Source organism: Lagopus leucura, unplaced genomic scaffold (assembly GCF_019238085.1).
Source record: "Lagopus leucura isolate 7727_CA_CO unplaced genomic scaffold, USGS_WTPT01 Super-Scaffold_810, whole genome shotgun sequence".
Classification (NCBI taxonomy): domain Eukaryota; kingdom Metazoa; phylum Chordata; class Aves; order Galliformes; family Phasianidae; genus Lagopus; species Lagopus leucura.
The window spans coordinates 7,651,864-7,671,206 of NW_024962261.1; the positions used below are offsets into that span (position 1 = coordinate 7,651,864).

At 38.1% G+C, this 19,343-nt stretch overlaps 1 protein-coding gene across 1 annotated transcript in view; it reads right to left on the reverse strand.

Moving 5' to 3' along the window:
- The window catches only part of MCTP1 (multiple C2 and transmembrane domain containing 1), a 229,103-nt gene that overhangs the window by 147,940 nt on the left and 61,820 nt on the right, over window positions 1-19,343 (reverse strand). Inside the window, exons 3-5 of the mRNA XM_042866191.1 lie at window positions 3,303-3,445; window positions 1,466-1,545; window positions 777-885 (exon numbers count right to left, since the gene is read on the reverse strand). Of these exons, the coding sequence (XP_042722125.1) occupies window positions 777-885; window positions 1,466-1,545; window positions 3,303-3,445 (332 nt within the window). The remainder of the gene's footprint in view (window positions 1-776; window positions 886-1,465; window positions 1,546-3,302; window positions 3,446-19,343) is intronic.

Below are 19,343 nucleotides of genomic sequence, written 5' to 3' on the forward strand. Positions count from 1 at the left end.
CATATATACTCTTACAAATATAAACTTGATCACACCCCTGTTTATAGAACAGATAATGAATGCAAACGGAAAATCTCATCAAATTCTTTTTTTCACCTCCTGATGCAAAAGGAGTTTACATTATTTTGCCACCTCTGAGCAAGATTTCCCGTCTCATATTTCTCCCGCAAATGGACTATTACAAAACAAGTCAAAAGTCAACCTGTAAAATATCCAAACTGCAGACAGAAGTTGTCATAATAGCAGGATCAATATTTAAAACAACAAAGCATTTTCACTAGCAATTACATAGCTTAGAAAACTGAGATTGATGAAGGAATTGCAATAAACATAGAAAAACAGACAATTTTTCTATTGAAAACTCCTAATGAAACTTAACATTATCATACTAAAAGCCAAAAATTAAGAAATACTACTTTTCCTCAAGTTTCTTCCTTTCCAGAGTGGAATAGTATTTCCATATTCTTGTCTAGAGATGGCAGCACTAGGTTTAAAATTCTTCTCCAGTACCTTACTGATTTTATCCTTTTTAATCACCATCATGCCCCTGCAATTGGCTTTGACACCCTGCAGATTGCTTATGTTCTATCTGGATAATTCATTACTACTTTCTCAGAAAGGATCCAATGCTTAGCTATAATGGAAACATTGCTCAACATTGTCCTAAGAACTGAAAAAATGAAATTAACCTCATGATATATAGTTCTCATGCTTTAAGCCATCCAATCGTAGAAAGATAACAGGAGTGATGACACTTATTAAAATCTTAAAATTACCACTTCCCGCTGTTCTTCTCTAGGAGCCAAAAGAACTGATAATAATATAGTTCCCAAATCATGGTCAGGGTAATGAGGGTCCTTCAGGCTCAAGGTAACATCTGTTTGCCTAGGAGACAAAAACATGTGCGCTTGTTTTGATTTCAGGCTCTCAGATAATTACATTTCTGAATCATGACAATTAAAGAAATCTGCATTTATATGAAGCTACTTGAAAATGATGTGACAAATTTAGCTTACTTATACCTTCAAGTATTTCAGTTTAAGTAGTCATAAGTAAACACTAAATACTCTTTCTCCATGTTAAGTACATACACACACTCAAGTAATTAAACCCACACTGTAATGGTAATGAATTTTAAAAAGCATAAGAAAAATAAACATAAACAGCAGGTGGTACTACAGTAAATGAAGATATATAAAAACAAGGGTACAATATAAAAACATGAATAGAGTGATTATAAAAGTTATATTTTTATAGATGCTACAACAAATATTCTGTATTATAAGTTAGTATATTTACTAATGTTCATATTACAGTAATTCCCTGAAACTAAGCGTTTTTCCCCTGCCATTTTTATATGAGGTAGGTTTGCATTATTATTTTTCAGCATTACATTCTATTTGCAGCTCCACAAACACGCAATCAGCGCCTAAGGAATTACTCCATAGACTTATTTGTGCCATACCTGTTTAATTCTAATGATGCAAGATTCAAAAACGCTGAACCAATAAAGTCATCTTGAAGCCCGAAGTCATAATCAAAAACCTAAGATGCACAGGGGATACAAACATTTTTCAGCATCAGAAAACTTTTTTTGAAATACTCCTTTTTCATGAAAACCCTTTTCCAGAGTTAAGCCACATGCTTCTCAGTCAGACAAGGAGTAACTGAAACCATCATACACTTTTTAGACACAAAATTTTGAAACTGCTTATTTAGAAGTTGGAACTCATAATGTAAAGACACAATGGTATACCAGCACCAGACTGTGCACGTGAACAAATTCAGTATTTTTATAAATACAGACACTAAAAAAGGAAAAGCAAAAGTAAAATTAAAGCAAGGAGAATCACTAGCTTGCTAGACATGAATTAACACCCTTAGAAATCTTATAAAATATAAGTGGGAGTGATATGACTGTGAAAAGTGGGTTATAAACAGCACTTGCATCAGTATGAGACATGATCAAATTCTATCAGTCAGGGTTTTGGAGGTTTTTAGGTTTTAGAAACACTTTAAAACAATGACTTAATAGATATGTAAGGTACCAGTGACACTTCTTACTCACTATGAGGATGCAGCCTGCTAACTTTCTGTCTAAAAGACAACACACCTGGACAAGTTTACTGAAATTCAGAAAAGAATCTGTGGTTAATACACTGAGTGGTGTCAGTGATTTGAGATTAGGCCTTCTCAAATCACAATGACAAAAAACAAATTATTAAGGAACGTCTTTTGGAAGGAAATGTACAAAAAAGACGGATGGTAAAAAGGAAAGATAATACATAACTATGCAAGCCAAAAATAGGAAACTCTCAGGCATCAAAAACTTCCTAGTTAAGTTACATTTCCTTGTCATGGCATTGTCATGACAATTTCTGAAATCTGAAGAGATCTTTCGCTCTAAATAAAGAGGGACACTTATTAGTAGCTGTAATGAGAACATTTAATGGAGAAGTAACAGATCTGGACTCAAGGCCTTTGATTCTGATATATATACTTCAACTATTGCATTACAAAAAACCTTTTTTTTTTTTTTAAGTTTTTAAGAAGATAAAGCTGTTCATCTTCTACGGATAATTTAATACAGACTGGGTTTAGACAGAAATAATGTTACCAAAATCCTATACTCCAGTGGCTACAAGCATGAAGGACTGAATTCGTAAGTATTTGTGTTTCAGTCGATCGTATTGATCTACGTGACTGGACACTGTCATATTTTATCTCTCTCGTTTTCACTGCAACGTGAAAGAAAAATACATGATAAAATCTCAGTTCCTCTTGCAAAATATAATTATTTTTTCTCTCTACAAATTACCAAAATGAAAACATCCAGTAGACACATTCAGCTGAGTTAGTATACCTCAGCCAGGACTTAGAATGTCTGCCTGAGCTACAAACACTGAAATACTTAGATGCTGTGTTCATAGGACATATCTGCAAAGAAAGACGTTATACCTGTCAATATTTCTTCCTAGAAAAAACAAAATACATACTTCTGTTCCCTTGTCTTACCTTACTCTGGGTTGCTACCTTACTGCAGGGTTGCTATTTGACCTAAATCAAAACAGGTAGCTAGCTTTCTTTTAAGCGTCCCCTTTTGAATCTGCTTCTTTCTGCTACAGAGCCTGTTTTCATTCCTTATGTATTCCTAAGGGTAATGAGGGCAGGAAAGGATCAATGTAGAATTACAATTCACCTCAAGCTTTTTTAATAGTAACATACTTTGCATTTAAAAACATAAATTCTGTCAATAACTCTTTGCCTGTAATTTGTCTGACATAAATAATACACTGTCTTACCTTTATATATAAGGGTTCTCTTGGGTTATCTATAAGAATGCAAGTTTTTTCTTCCCACACAGGATTGAGGTTCTTGTGTATTGTTTTACTTCTAAACACTTCTTTTCCTCCAAGTTTGAACTTGACGTACGGATCACTGGTTCCTGTGGATGAAACATACATTGTTAATTATGTTCTTTTAATCCAGTTCAGATACTAACATAGTTTGTATTGATAATTATATTAAAAGCATCAGCTTGATTACTTTTTTATTGTCACAATCTAATTCTATAGTGCCAGTACTCAGCTAATTTGTAGTATCAATAATGAGAGGGTGCTTGAATTACCTTCTGTTGTCTGCAATCTAAACTCAAAGTCACACATGAAATGCCAACTGTTCCAGTGTAGTTCTTGGTTAAAAAAAATCATCACTATATTAGGACTAGAATTTCATCTTAATGCAATCACAAAAAATTAGGTTATAAAATAGATTTCTGTAATATACTCATCTAATTATATGATGTCTTTAAAAATGCATGGGCAGATGTTAGGAACAAATCCTGGCTCCACTGGCATCACAAGTGTAACACTTCACTGATTTTTCTGTGTTCAGGATTCCCTCTTTCATGACATTCAAGATGAACAAATTAAATCCAATGTCAGTTCACAAAGTTCAAATAGGTCACATAATTTCAGATATGCATAGCCTTAAGCTCCCTGATACATCTGGGGAATAGTTAACAATGAGCAAACAGGTAACTCTGAAGAGAATTTGGAAAAGTGAAATAAAGATGTTCAAAATCTAATCAATAGAGATTGGATGAGGTGTGGGTGTAAAGTGTCAGAACAGATAAGTCAGAAAGATTGCACAAGTGGGATTTGTTAAGGCCAGAGAGATGCCCCTTGATGAGGGCTGAAGAAGAAGAAACTGCAGTCCTTGTGTTCACCCTATCAGGCATTTCAGGAAGCAGCTGTTAAATACTGTGTGGACGGATCCAGACCAGAAACATGACTGATGTGCAGCTGGGTGTGGTCTTGCTTCAGGTTAACCACAGTTAGAAGACACACAAGCTGTGGTCCAAGTGGAAGACTGACCTTGACAGCAGGTTGAAGAAAGGCAATTTGTCTTTTCCCTCTCTATTTTTTATTACTAAAAAAACAGTCAAATCTTTAAAAGAAATAAAAGAGTTTGAACATTCAAACTAATTACCTTCCCTAAAATGCCAATAGGTAAGATTTTCCTTTCATGTAAGTGAAAAACATTTTAATAAAAAATATTCAATGGAGTTCATCCTCATAATTCTGTCATCTGTTTCTTGAATTCACGTTTGTGTTTAAATCCATAAAGAAAAGGACTGGTTATCTTTTATTAAACTGCACCGTACTCTTCTGAACACAAAGACCAGCTTGACTAAAGCTCTTTGCACTATTTCATGTAGCCGCTAGATGTCAGCACTCTTTAGCTAAACTCATAGATTTCTTAAAAAAGAAATTGGGAAAGAGGGATCTCAGGTGAGACAGTTATGGTCACTCTGTTTTATCTTTACTAGGATAGAATTTCAGTGGCATAAAAGTTTAATCTAGCACGATTAGTCTGAGAGTTTTCACACTGTGAAACCTGGAAAATATTTTGAACGTAGACATCAAAAAATCAACAAGAGTAGTGTGAATATCTCCCACATGCCATCATTATCAGAGATCTTCCTAACTGCTGCCCTGAGTTGCTGCTTTAGGCAGTATGTCTTGTTCTGCAAATTTCATAAGACTCCCTTGAAATTTGAAATGGGTTGAAAACACTGTTGTGAGAGAAATATTTAATGAATATTTTAGGACCCAAATGTCAAATAGTTTAATATTAATTCACTTCTGTGTATCAAATTTAGCAGTGAAGTATGTCAAGCATTATTTACAGTATACTGCAAAACTTCAGGCTATATCTATGCCATGGATGCTTGAAACTTGATTTGACACCTCCACTTTAAAGCCAAGAACTCATTAGATCCATTTAGTTAAAGGCTCCATTATCATCACAGACCTTTTACATTCCTTGAAGAGAGACCATTAGGTATTTTAAAGGTTATATATAAGAAAGACAAAATTAAAAATAAATAAATCTAATCAGTCATGCAACCTTTCACTAATACCATGCAGAGCTGGGGAAAACCAAAGGGATATCAAAACTTCTTTGGAATACAGTCCTGGGCTCCCGGGTTAAAAAAATACAGGGACCTTCTAGAAGGCGTCCAGTAGAGGGTCACAAAAACAGTAAAGGACCTGGAGCATCTTCTGGATGAGGAAAGGCTGAGTAATGTAGGTCTGTTCAGCCTGGGGAAAAGAAGACTGAAACAGGATCTGATTAATGTTTACAAATACCTAAAGGGAAATGGGAGGCAAATGGATGAGGCCAGGCTCTTCTTGGTGGTGCGCAGCAACAGGATAAGGAGTAACGACCTAAAAGTCAAACATGGGAAGCTCTATACAGACATGCAGAAGAATTTCTTTACCATAAGGATGACGTAGCACTGGAACAGGTCACCCAGAGAGACTGCAGAATCTCATTCTATGGAAATATTGAAGAGTCATCTGGATGCCTACCTGTGTGACCTGCTGTAGGGAAACTGCTTTAGCAGGGTGGTTAGACTTAATTTCTTGAGGTCCCTTTCAACCCTTGCAATTATGTAATTCTGTGATAGTATTTGAACAGTACACTTTTGAACATTAATCTCAGGTGTCAAGACAGTATTCCTTTTTAAACACCCTCCTGCCAAACAAACAAGAGGTTTTTCCGGAATAGATCTGGAATTTTGTGCTGAATAGCAAGGAGCAAGAGACCAACATTTGACTCCTTCCTAACAAGAAGTTCAGCTGAACTGGATTACACTACCTCCTGCAGAGATCTGTGTCACAGGGTCCCAATTTCAATATCTGTTATGATAACACCAACAATATTTGTTCAGATATATTGTATCATTTTACTATATATATTATATATTCATATTAACAGTTAGTACTAATATTGATACTATCATATGAATACAATACTGTGTGCTAATAAAATGTTTGATATATATGAATGTGTAATTTTAATTAGAATCAACTGTTCAATTTAAGTAAATCTTTGCTCTTTTATTAAAATTATCTTACTTGTGATAATAACATCACATAAAAACAGTAAAAATCTCAGACACTCAGAGGATCTCAATACTCTCAGAGGATTTAGATTAGATCCTGGAAGTAAAGAAGGTAAAGACATTTTGCAGGATAAATATTCAAAATGTTTTTGCAAAAGAATACTAAACTGTTTTCCAGAAGGAACTATAAGAATGAGAGTAGGAGAGAAAATTCAGCAATGGTAGATTTGGCCACAATAGTAATTTTAAAAAGATCTATGATAGAAAGACATTCTCAGTGCATCCTATAAATACACATGATTAACTCCTGAAGCTTTCTATGTCTTTTCAAGATATTTGTCTCCTTGTCAATCAGACTGTGTTTCTTCATGAAATCTTATTTAATATAATGACATAAACTGCTTATCAAAGAAAAATCAGCAACGAACACGGGGCAAGATGGAACCATGGGATCAAGCAACTGCTGCCACTGAGAAAGACTGAAGCAAAGGTATGCATACTTCTCTACAGTATTTCTGCATTTGACTCAATATAACCAAAGTCAAACATCCAGCACATCTGAAAAAGCTGAGCTGAAGATCCACTGTTGGAATGTGAGAGCCAGACATGGAATGCCTAACGGTAAATTTTAAAATCTCACACTACAACCAGAAAACTGATTACGGTAGTTCATGAAAAAAAAACGTTAAAACAGCACATCCAGCTGTCATTTCATCCATAGATGCTTTAAACTTCATCCAACAAGGAAAAAAAATAATACATTTTAGAAAAATAGTGAGCCACTAGTAAGTATTTCTCTTAAGCTAATTAACTGATATAACTAAAATCATTTAACTACAGCATGCATTCATTTTTCCACTTCTGCTTTTCACTTACAGTCCAGAACAACTTTCAGAACAAAACAGAGAGCAACATTCAAGCATAGTCCAGAGCTACAAGAGATTGTGCCCAAAGCTTCCACTTCCAATTCAGATTTTCATCAATGCAATTTTAAATCTAGTTTCTTTTTCTTTTTTTCTTTTTTGAGAATATTAACAAGGTGGTGTTTCCTGACCACTGAGAAATCAATAAATACAATATTACTCTCTCTCTACAGCTTCAGTCGTAAAAGAAAAGCAAATAACACAATTCATTCAGGTCTCCCTGGTAGGCAGTTAATGACAGTGAGCTATACAGACCTGCATTTAACCAACACAATTTCCCCAGCACTGTATTTTCTACAGAGATTTGAGGCTAAGCACTAATGTTAGAAAAGTTTTGTCCCGCCCGCAGTTCCTAATGCAAGTCACAAGACTCCTTTAGATTACAGAACACAGAATCACCAAGACTGGAAAAGACCTCCAAGATCATCCCATCCAACTGTCCATCTACCACCAACATTTCCCCATTAAACCATGTTCAATAGTACAATATCCAAAGATGAGGACTTGCAGTCTCAACCCCTGCTCTCATTGCGACTTCCCAGACATCTGCTGGAAATATCGTACAGCAGAAAGTGAACAGTCCTGGATGTTCCCAGAGTGTGTTGGAGATAACTTCCTGACACAGCTGGAGAGGAGCCAACAAGGGGAAGCACACTCCTGGTTGCAATGAGAGCAGGGGTTGAAACTGCAAGTCCTCACGTTTGGCTGAACAGAGACCTTTGGCTGGAACTCAGAAACAAAAGAAAGGTTAATGGTTGTTGGAAGAGGGAGGATACAACTTATAAGGATTAAAAATACACAGTGAAACTGTGCAGGGGGAAAATTAGAAAGGCCAAAGCCCAGCTAGAAATAAACTTATCCACTAAGGTGAAGGACAACAATAAATATTTCTATAAACACATTAAGAGAAAGGCTAGGAAGAACCTCCAGCCCTTGTTCTCCCAGAGGAGAACACAGTGACCAAGGATCAGGATAAGGCTGAGGTACTTAATGCCTTCTTTATCTCAGTCTTTAATAGTAGGACTAGATGTTCCCTGGGAATACAGCCATTCGTGCTGGAAGATAGGGATGGGGAACCGAATAGGCCCTGCATACTCCACAATGAAACAGTTTTGGACCTGCTCCAAAAGCTAGACGCTCACAAATCCATGCGGCCAGATGGACTGCAACCTGGAGTGCTGTGGGAGTTGGGAGATGTGGTTACCAAGCCACTCTCCATCATCCTTCAATAGTCCTGGCTATCCCCGGCTGACCAGCAATGCCCCGGTGGACTGAAGACTGGTAAACACAACACCCATCTTCAAAAAGGGCTGGAAAAATTTTCCTGATAGCTACAGACCTATCAGTCTTACACTGATGCCAGGGAATGGAACAGATAATCTCGAGAGCCGCCATGGAACAATTAAAGATCAACCAGGGGATGAGGCCCAGTCAGCATGAGTTCATGAATGGTAGATTGTGCTTGACAAACTTGCTATCATTCTATGACAAGGTGACCCACTTAGTGGATGAAGGCAAGGCTGTCGATGTGGTCTACCTCAAATTCAATACAGGCTTTGACATGGTCCCCTACAATATCCCCATGAAGAAGTTGACTGTCCATGGTTTGCATGTGGAGACACTTGACTGGGTAAAACACTGGCTGAACGGCTGGGCCCAAAGAGTTGTGGTCAATGTGGTCAATCCGTTACCCAGTCTGTCCTTTACCCCAGAAAAGAGTGTACCTGTCCAAGCCACAGGCTGCCACTGTGGGATAGTATCAAAGGCTTTGCTGATGTCTAGATAGACTATGTCAACAGCCTTTCCTGCATCCACCAAGCATGTCAACCGATCACAGAAGGAGATCAGGATTCATTATGTATCTCCAACAGAAAGCACCTAGGTCCCACCCACCACGCTGATTTGAAAAGATGCAAGCTTTAAAGAATATTAACGGGAAGTCACAGTAAAAAAATAGGCTTTATTTGCATAAAGCATGTATGAGGACTGTTGCAGTGACAAGCAAAAGATAAAACAAGAAATAGCCAACAAGTACAGAAAAAAAAGTTTCATCACTGTAAGAAAATGGTTAATGTACACATTTCTAGAAGCAAAAATAACATCAAAGTGCATTCTTAATTAATTTATGCTTAGACTGATAATTTAGCCTAAGATGTGTTTCTATTAGTCTTCCATTTTTTATTTCAATCTTGGGATTGCTTTGTTTGATCTACAGTTTTTAGGAAAAAAAAAGTAAATAGCTGAAGTAGTGACACTAGAGTGTGTAAGTCATGAAAGGGTCCTCACACATGCTGTGATGGCCTTAATAGCAATGACTCCAGAAAGTCAACCTGCCCCTCACTCAGATGTTCTCAAACAGGAATACAGGCATTTCTCATAAGGCAGCTCATGAAATTCCAGAGATTCCTTATGTATCAGAGAACAAGCCATCCACAACTTCAGTCTGCTCTAATTTGCTAAGTCAGAAAACTCAGGCATCACTGTAAGCGTGTTGGACTTTCCAAAAAAAGAACCCATACTGATAAAAGATGAGCATCGGTGAACCTTTATTGTGCCTCTTCTTTAACCTCAGAGCTTCACTAGATTTTTACCTATATCTGATCACCAAATCATCATTATGCAAATAAATTTATGATAGAAAATTTACTCCTACACTTTGATGTATAATTTACACCATGTTAACTTCATATAAGTACAGAGGTGTGCAACAACTTCAATTTCATAATTCTCAAGAAGCTTAGGTAGTAGTTAGTAAAACAATTTGGTTTTGATTCACTCAATCAAGTCTTCTTTCACTTTCCTTCTGGGCCTTTCCCTTTCTTCCCAACTCCATCCACACTCATTTCCTTCTTAGCAAGGTTCCTCAGTATCAACTTACTTTCTTACAATCAAGTCAAATGAAAAAATGGAAAGACGTTTCTCAAGTATGTTTCAATTCAATATATCAGGCAGAACATCTAGCAGTTTCAAATATTTTGTACATCCTGTATTTCAACATTGCAATACGTAAAGTCTCATTAAAAGAAACATAAAGCGTATGTCAGCTCAGAAATAATGGTAGTCCAGTATTAAAGCTAGGAAATACATTTACTGCAAATTATTTTCCATTAATTTAACAAATACAATTTGGTTTGTTCACTTATACAAGTGCTTACACTAAAAACTACAGCTTTCCTACAAGTATTCCTAGTTTCTGTCCTGTCCACGTCACATAGAATTACCTCCCTAATTCACAAAGAGGACAATAGTTAATTTAAAAAGCACTTACGGAATATTAATATCTTAAGAATGAAAATGCTAATTACAAATTCAGTGAACACATAGGTGTTACAAGATGTAGAGATCTTCTAATCAAAAGTCAAAAGGGAATAGAAAACTTTAATTATTCAGTGCCCATTAAAAAATTATGGGTTAAAACAGTTACAACTTTTAGTCTTTCTTTCTAAGACTTGTGTCTGCCAATGAAAAACACAAACTAAAGATTTAAATGAGGCCAAAATAAGCATTTAAGAAATACCCATTTAAATAACTAACTAATTACAAAATCATAGTAATATTTAGGTTGGAAAACACCTCAACCATTAAGGCTTATGAAACAAAAGGAGCATTTACAGAAATACAGTATGTGAAACTTCTCTTAAATAACATTTTAATTTACTAGTTGAAAAACATTAATGTTTTTATTTCATTACTTTTTTAAGGTCATCAAAAGAGAAAAAAAAAAAACCATACAGACGTAACAGCAGTGTGCTAACAAAGTAACACTTCCAATTCTTGTTTAAACATACTAAGCCCAAAAGTGTTTGATTTCTTCTAATGACTTAATTAAGAGATCAGATTGTTCCACCTGAATCCTCAGAGAACAATTGCATTTCCGCAGTACAGTGATGCAGTACTTAAACCATGCACTTCAGTAACATACAAGGGCTGCTCCAAAAGTAATACCTGTATTTCATGATGTTGGCCTACATGGTTGTATGGCAGTAGAGGTTGAACCTTCTCACCAGAACTCATTACATGTCATTGCTGTGTGACAGATGGCAGCAGAGGGGCCATCTGACAGAATGGTGTCTGATACAGAAGTACGTATGGAACAAAGGTGTATCACTGAAATCCTCCATAAGGAAAAAAATGGCACCCACTGACATTCATCAATGGATGCTGTATGTTGATGCAGATCAAACAGTAGGTGTGAGCACAGTGAGACAGTGGGTGGTGCATTTCAGCAGTGGTGACAGAAATCTGAGAGATAAGAAACATTCCAGATGGCTGTGCAAATTTTTACGTGTGCAGCATGCAAGCTGTTGTTCATCACTAGTGAAAATGAATAATGGTAGTGACTAGGCAGGAAGAGAGTGTTTTGTACCTGAGAATTTGCTCTATCAAATAGTGTTATTGTGCTCTTTGTAATTGGGGATCCCCCCAATTACTGGGAATCCCCCAGAAGGGATTACATCTGGAGCTTACGCATTCCAGGTTATAAGTGACTACACTGTTGATTAATCTTTCTTTTTCCACCTTATTTTTAGCTCTGTCAAAGTCCTTTTGCTTTACCACTGTTACTTTCACTACAGATACACAGATTCAAAGCTTCAGTGTGATGTTTACAACTCGGAATGACAGAATCACAGGGATTGAAAGGGATCTCTAGAGATCATCAAGTTCAACTCCCTGCTGACACAGGCTCCCTACAGCAGGTGGCACAGGAAAGTTTCCACAATGGATCCTGAATATCTCCTTCTCCACCAGCTTTCTGGGCAGCCCTTTCCAGCACTTTGTCACTCTAACAGTTAAGAAGTTCTTCCTAGTATGGAACTTCCTGTGTTCCAGTTTGTGCCTGTTACGCCTTGTTCTATTGCTGCACATCTCTGAAAAGTGTCTGCCCCCAGCGACTTGACTCCCACACCTCAGATATTTATAAACAATTATGAAATCGCCTCTCTGTCTTCTCCAGATTTCAATCCTAGGACTCTCAGTCTTTCCTCATAAGGAGATGCACCAGGCCTCTAACCATCTTTGTGCCTCTCCATTGGACTCTCCCCAGTTGTTCCCTGCCTTTTTTGAGCTGGGGAGCCCAGAACTGCCTTGCCTATACAGTACTCCAGATGTGGCCTCACCAGGGCAGAGTAGTGAGGGACAATCACCGCCCTTGAACTATCGGCTATGCTCTTTTTATCACATCTCAGGATAACACCGGCCTTCTTGGCCACAAGGTCACACTGCTGGCTCACAACCAACCTGTCGTCCACGAGGACACCCAAGTCCTTATTTGCAGAGCTCCTCAGCACCAGGTGAACCCCCAACCTGTACTGATGCATGCAGTTATTCTTCCCCAGATGCAGGACTTCACACTTGCCCTTGCTGAATATCATCACGTTCCTCTCCACCCACTCCTCCAGCCTGTCCAATCTTGCTGAATGGTAGCAAAGACTTCTGGTGTGTTAGCCACTCCTCCCAGCTTCGTATCATCAGCAAACATGCTAAGGGCGCACTCTATCCCTTCATTCAGGTCATTAATGAATAACGCTGAATGAGATCAGGATCAGCACAGCCCCTGGGAAACACCACTAGCTACAGGCCTCCAAATAGACCCTGTGCAGCTAATCACAAACCTCTGAGCTCTGCCATTCAGCCAATTCTCAATCAACCTCACTATCTACTCATCTATCCCACACTTTCTAACCATTACAAGAATGCCATGGGAGACATTGTGAAACACCTTTCTGAAGTCAAGGTACACAGCATCCACTGCTCTCCCCTTATCCACCCAGCCAGTCATGACATCACAGGAAACTACCAGATTGGTTAAGCATGATTTGCCCTTGATGAATCCATGCTGACTACTGCTGACAACCTTCTGCTCTGGAAGAATCAGAAGAATTTATCTCCATCTTCTGGAGATGCCATCCAGAACAAGCTGTACCCTTGTGCTTCTAGATGAGAAGAAAGCAATCCATCATGTACCCTCCCTGTATGAATAGCTTTTGTTTTCAAAGAACATATGAATATTTACAAGAGGGGAAAAATGTTTATACACTTGGAAACATCTTTTTTACGGTTGAATGAGTGCAGATGTGCAATGAGTAAGTCAATAAGTAAATCCCTATGAATGATAAATCAGGAAAAGGTGGCAGGAGACTTGCAGGTAAGCAGAGAGATAATGGATAAACTCAAAGGCAAGGAGAAGGTAAGCGAAATGTGGAAAAAAGACCTGTCAGCTTGGGAAGAACATGGAAATGTCAAGGCCTGCAGGGCTGCAATGAGGAGAAGGATAAGGCCTGTTTGGAATTAAATCTGGGAAAGGAGGCGAAGGATAACAAGAGAGCCTTTTTCTAGTATGCCAAAAGTAAACGGAGGGCTAGAGAAAATGTGGGTCTACTACTGAATGAGGTGTGTGTCCTGGTAACAAGAGATGATGAGAAGGTGGAGATACTAAACATACTCTTTGCTTCATTCTTTACTAGTTCGACTTTGCCTTAAGAATTCTGGACCCTGGATGTAAGAGAGAGAGATTGGAGAATGAAAGACTTCTCCTTGGTCAAGGAGGATCTTATCAGGTAGTATCTAGCCAAAATCAGTGTGTTCCAATGGGATGCACCCATATGTGCTGAGGGAGCTGGCAGAAGTCATTGCCAGGCCACTCTGTCATCTTTGAAAGGTTTTGGAGAACAGGAGGGGTGACTGAAGATAGGAGGGTAGTCAACGTAGAACTAGTCTTGAAGAAGGGCAGGGAGGATGATCCAGAAAACTGCAGACCAGTCATCCTCAGGATGCAGGAGTTTCCCCCTTGCTTCCAAAGTCCCCAGAAGCAACAGATACAAAGCTCTGGGAATGGAAAGAATGTGTGGATAACAGTTTAGATCTCTAAAGGGACAACCATGTTAAGATGCTCCAGCTGAAGGCTCAAATCAGAACCAGTGCTGCCAAAAGGCAAAGGGTCTTAATAGTTGGGAACATTGTGTTGAGGGGCACTAAGGCACCAATTGCCTACCTGGATAATCTCTAGACAGCTTCCCACCAGGGCCCCGTATTCAGGACAATAGGATAAGGTTACCCAATGTGACAGAGCAAGAGCATTACAAGTTGGGACACAGGCTACAATTAGGAAATTATAAAATATTAAGAAAGACTTTATGCCCCCGGAAATACATTGAAGGGATTGGAGCACAGGTAGTGTTCTCAACAGTCCTCCCTGATAAAGGCTGGGAACCAAGCAGAAGGAGAAGAGTGGATCAGTTGAATGAATGGCTGTGTGGATGGTGTCACATTCAGGGCTTTGGGTCCTATAATCCAGAACTCATCTTCAATGGACTAAGCATGCTGACATCAGATGAGATGCAAATAACCAGGAGGTTTAAGAATACACTGGGCAGTAAGATGGCAGGGCTTATCAACAGCACTTTAAGCCATATTTACTGAAGGAAATGGGATGTACTGCTGAGTGATAGAGAAGAGTCAGGGAATACTGTCATATTAGAAAGCAGTAGGTAAAAACCTCAAATTATAAGAGGGCTTCTCCATTACAGTAATGTAGCCAGCAGTCCAGCTGAAGGGCCTCTACACTAATGCATATAAGACAGCAAATAAGCAGGAAGAGATGGAAACCATGGCATTCAGTTAGAAATTATGACCTAGCAGCTGAAGAAGCTGGGATTGTTCAATCTGGAGAAGAGAAGGCTTAGGGGTGACCTTTCCACTCTCTACAACTACCTGAAAGGAGATTGTAGTGAAGTGGGAGTCAGCCTCCTCTTCCACATAAATAGCAATAAGACTAGAAGGAATAGCCTCAAGATGTGCCAGGAGAGATTCAGGTTGGACATCAGGAAATAATTCTTCTCCGAGAGATTGGTCAGGTGTTGGAATGGGCTGGCCATGAAAATGGTGGAGTCCCCATCCCTGGAGGTGTTCAAGAAACGTTTAGATGTTGTACTAAAGGCCATGGTTTAGTGGGAAACATTGGTAGTAGGTGAACAGTTGGACTGGATGATCTTAGGAGGTCTTTCCCAACCTTGGTGATTCTATGATTCTACGAAACACAGTAGGACAAATCACACAATTGGAGTACCACAATTGAGGGCTACATGATTGTCAGAAAAATTGCCTCATGAGATGTCCAGGAAAATTAAACATACCACAGTTTAAATTCATGCTTTTCGTAGTATTAAGTTATTAAAGCAGGAGAACATGTAGGAAAAATTAAAGAACGTAAGGAGATAAGGTTCTAAGAGAGAAGCACTTTGTCTTACTTACCATTCTGATACAGGTAGTTCTGAAAATTCCTATTTTTTTCACACAATTATAACACAACTATTTAATAATCAGCTAATTTTTTTTTCTAACAACTGCTCTTTGCTTTACTGACATGTACAGGTAAGTTAATCCAAAAACATTCTCAATCAGTAGTTAAGGATAGCCAAGTGATGATAGTAGCGTTAACTAACATGTACCAGCACAGATTTTGCAACCAAATTTAAACATCAGTTATGCTCTTTCTCATGCTTTATCATGAGCTCAGTTGAAAATGCACGGAAGACCAATAGCACCTTAAATGAGAAAAAGCCTGTAGGCTTCATATCCTGGAAAATAAATTTTCAGAGGACAAGAATCCTCTGAGCTTATCTCAACTTGTGTCATACTACAAATTTTATCATTTCAAGTTATGGTGACCACTGCAACATCTCTAATCACTTCTGAGAGATTACACTGCATGTTGCATGAGTATCTGAGTTTCATTAGAATTCCTTCGAATTTTCTACTCCTGTTCTTCTAAGGTGATCTGTAATTTAAGTTTAAGAAATATGACCCGAAGTTACCTCAGCAAGGTAAATACAAGTATTTATGAGCAGTTAGTGATCTAATAGCTTTTTAACTGTGAAGCTCAACTCCTCAAATGGCCTTTTCTAGAAGAAGTGAGCCATCTACTGAGACTGTTCCTCCAAAGACACTAATGAAAACTTTACTGTTTTCTTTCTATGGCAGTTTCATAGGATTCTAATATATTTTATATACTATTTTGTACACAAGACTTGCAGGAGAGTAAGTTCTGGTCCACACAAATTCATAAAGATGTTACTATCAACTTCAATAGAGGTGGGATTTATTGTCTAAATCAAAAATAAATAATTCTAAATCCACAATGAAGTAAAATGTACATTAAGACTGCTGTTCCTCGTGTTATATTGTCATTTAATGGCCTGTAATTTCCAAATCTGCAATGCACCTGTTTGGTCCACAGTTAACCTTAAATACAACTTCACCTTCACCGCATATGAATTTTCAAATCCAGGTGCTTAAAAGCAATTGGCCAATGCAAGTTTGAAACAAAACTACAAAGTAATTCATAATTTTCCTGAGTACATTTGTGTATAACCACTGAGTCATACTAATAAATATTTCTGTATAATCTATGTAACTCTCATAAATAAAATTCCATTTGAGGATTTTTAAACTTTTTGCTGTATTAAATAGCATGCTACCCAGAGATATAGATTCTGGCTCACAGCATTCCGAGGCTCCAAAAACTCAGTATTTTATTTGGATGCCTAACTATTAGGGTTGTGATGAAGCTGCTAGCCTTCAGGCAGTGGTGGTCGAAAAATGCCATTACTTGCCAGTTTCTAATAATGGTATCAAAGAGCCAGCACTGACAGTCTCTGTCAGAGCTAGCCATGAGGAAATTCACAACAACTGCTGCTTTCAGAGGTACTACAACTTTTTACTTTGGAGCCATAGAAAATTTCACAGTAAAATCCCATGGTATGGGCAGCTAAGATATGTTCTCAAAATATTTAATAACCACAAATTTATTTGAGACATGAAGTAGACTTGGACAGTCCATCTTCATTCTATGATTCTATGACCTTCCCATTGTAAAAGACAGTCCTTTAAAGCCACGGGGGGAGGAGAGTGGGGGGAACTGCATTTAGCAATCTTTTCATAAAACTGCCATGTGGTATCCCCAGATGTTTCCACGGTCTTGTGATGGAATAATGGTGAAAAAAATAAAAACAAGCAGCACAGCTCTGATGTACCTAAATACAAGGGAGGAGAAGAGTTCAGTAGGCTGAAATGAGGCACTGTCTTATTTTCAACTGCCCATGCGAAGGGAAGAACATGTTCTAAAGTTTTTAGCAGGACAGTAGGTAACTGACAACCAGTGAAGATCTCCTACGCTGCGTAAGAATTCCAGACTGTGACAGAAATAGAAAGCCACATGTTTTCTGCCTGGAGACTTGAGAAGTTTGCTGGATAGAAGGGAGCAAGTGCAGTGAGGTACCAGTCAGTGGGAGCAGGCACCACATCAGACAGGTCAGAATCAACTAGAGCAGAAGACTGAATCCATCCTTCAGTGACCTTTGGCACCTTTTGCTCAGAAGGACAAAACTGTACACAGCATGTGGGGAGAGCGCCCAGCCTGTCTACATATTCTGTCCCCGTTTCTCAGATCTGCACTTTGCTCTTTCCTCCTTGCTCTTCACTCACCAAAAAAGGCCAATTACTTGCCAGTCACCCTCAGGTATGAACCTTGGCTGCTGCCAAGCAGCAGGAGGTAAGGCACAAGCAGCTGCTCCTCAGCAGTCCCACAGTGCATCCATTGCACAGCAACAACAGTGTCAGAAACATCAAGGCAGAGCAGAGAAAGAACCGGAAAGTAATTTTCCAGTCTGCATTTTGCACTGGGCACTGCTACTCTGTATCTGTTGACAGTAAGATGGAAATCCACAATTGCAATTCTCTTGACTTTGACTCAGTCAAAGAAATGCAACTCCTCTAAAACACTTCAAGATAAATTAACATATAAATCCTTTGATTTCCACCCCAGAAGGAATTTGTTTTCCTTTGGATTAAATAGCTTCAAAATTCCAGATATGATTAATACAGTAAAATAAAAATATACAATTTAAGGGTTTGATAAATGTTTCCATTTAGTAGCACAAAAATACTGATCTCCAATGCCTTCTAAAAACAATTTGGCTCCAGGCTACCTGTTATATTGTGAGTAGCATTTCTCTGGCTATTGTCCCATGACTGCTTCCCAGATCAGAAACATTCCACTACACCACACTACACTCCTCATATCACCTCTACAGGAAAGAGAACATGAACGTGTTCCCATCATTCTTGACTATGTAACAGACTTAGTAGTGTTTCACAGATTTAAAAAAATTATCTGAATCATGAAGATGAACAACTTCTCAATCTGCATTACTACCCTGTCTGCACTACATTTTAACCAAGTTAAGAATTGGATTTCAGTGTTCTACAACAGTGAAGCACTGCTCAAACACAAAATACATTTTTTTCTGTATTAAATGTTAAATGTATTGTCCCATATAAGTGTGCTTTAAATATTTTGTGGCTGCGTAGAATCAGAACTATATTAAAAGCTTTCTGATTCCTCTTATTTTACTTAACGTCTCATTGGCACTTACTTTCCTTCCAGATCCTAAAGATGTAAATGGATAAAGAGATATACAGATAAAAAGCAAACTATCCATCTATATTCTTGCACTATTATAGTTCCTCGACATTTTCCTGATTTTGACTATGCTCTCTCCTAGTTACCCTCAGTTCAAACAGCTAATTTCTGAATGATGTAAAAATTTCGTATTGAAAATGAGAGATCAATCAAACTGAAACTCAGCGTTGGCACTGCATACTGCACACTACTTCTGGATATTTTCTTTTTTTTTTTTTTTTACCACTTTGGGTATAAGCTTCCATATCAGTTAGCCACATAAGAAACAACTATTGTTATAAAGTCTTAGGAAGCCCTACAGATCAATGTTCTGCACAGAGAGACAAGGAGATTTGGTGACGTTAACCAGTTAAAGGCCAAAGCCTTCTGTCCTTATACAAGTGCCTCTCCCAAGGAACTCCTCCTGAAGACTTCACAAACAAAATAAGTTGCTTCCAATCATCATAAAAGATCTGATAAAAGATTCACAGTCAAAATTAATTCTCCTTACACTGTTTTGCAAGATCAGGTAAGTCTTCATGTGTTTTGT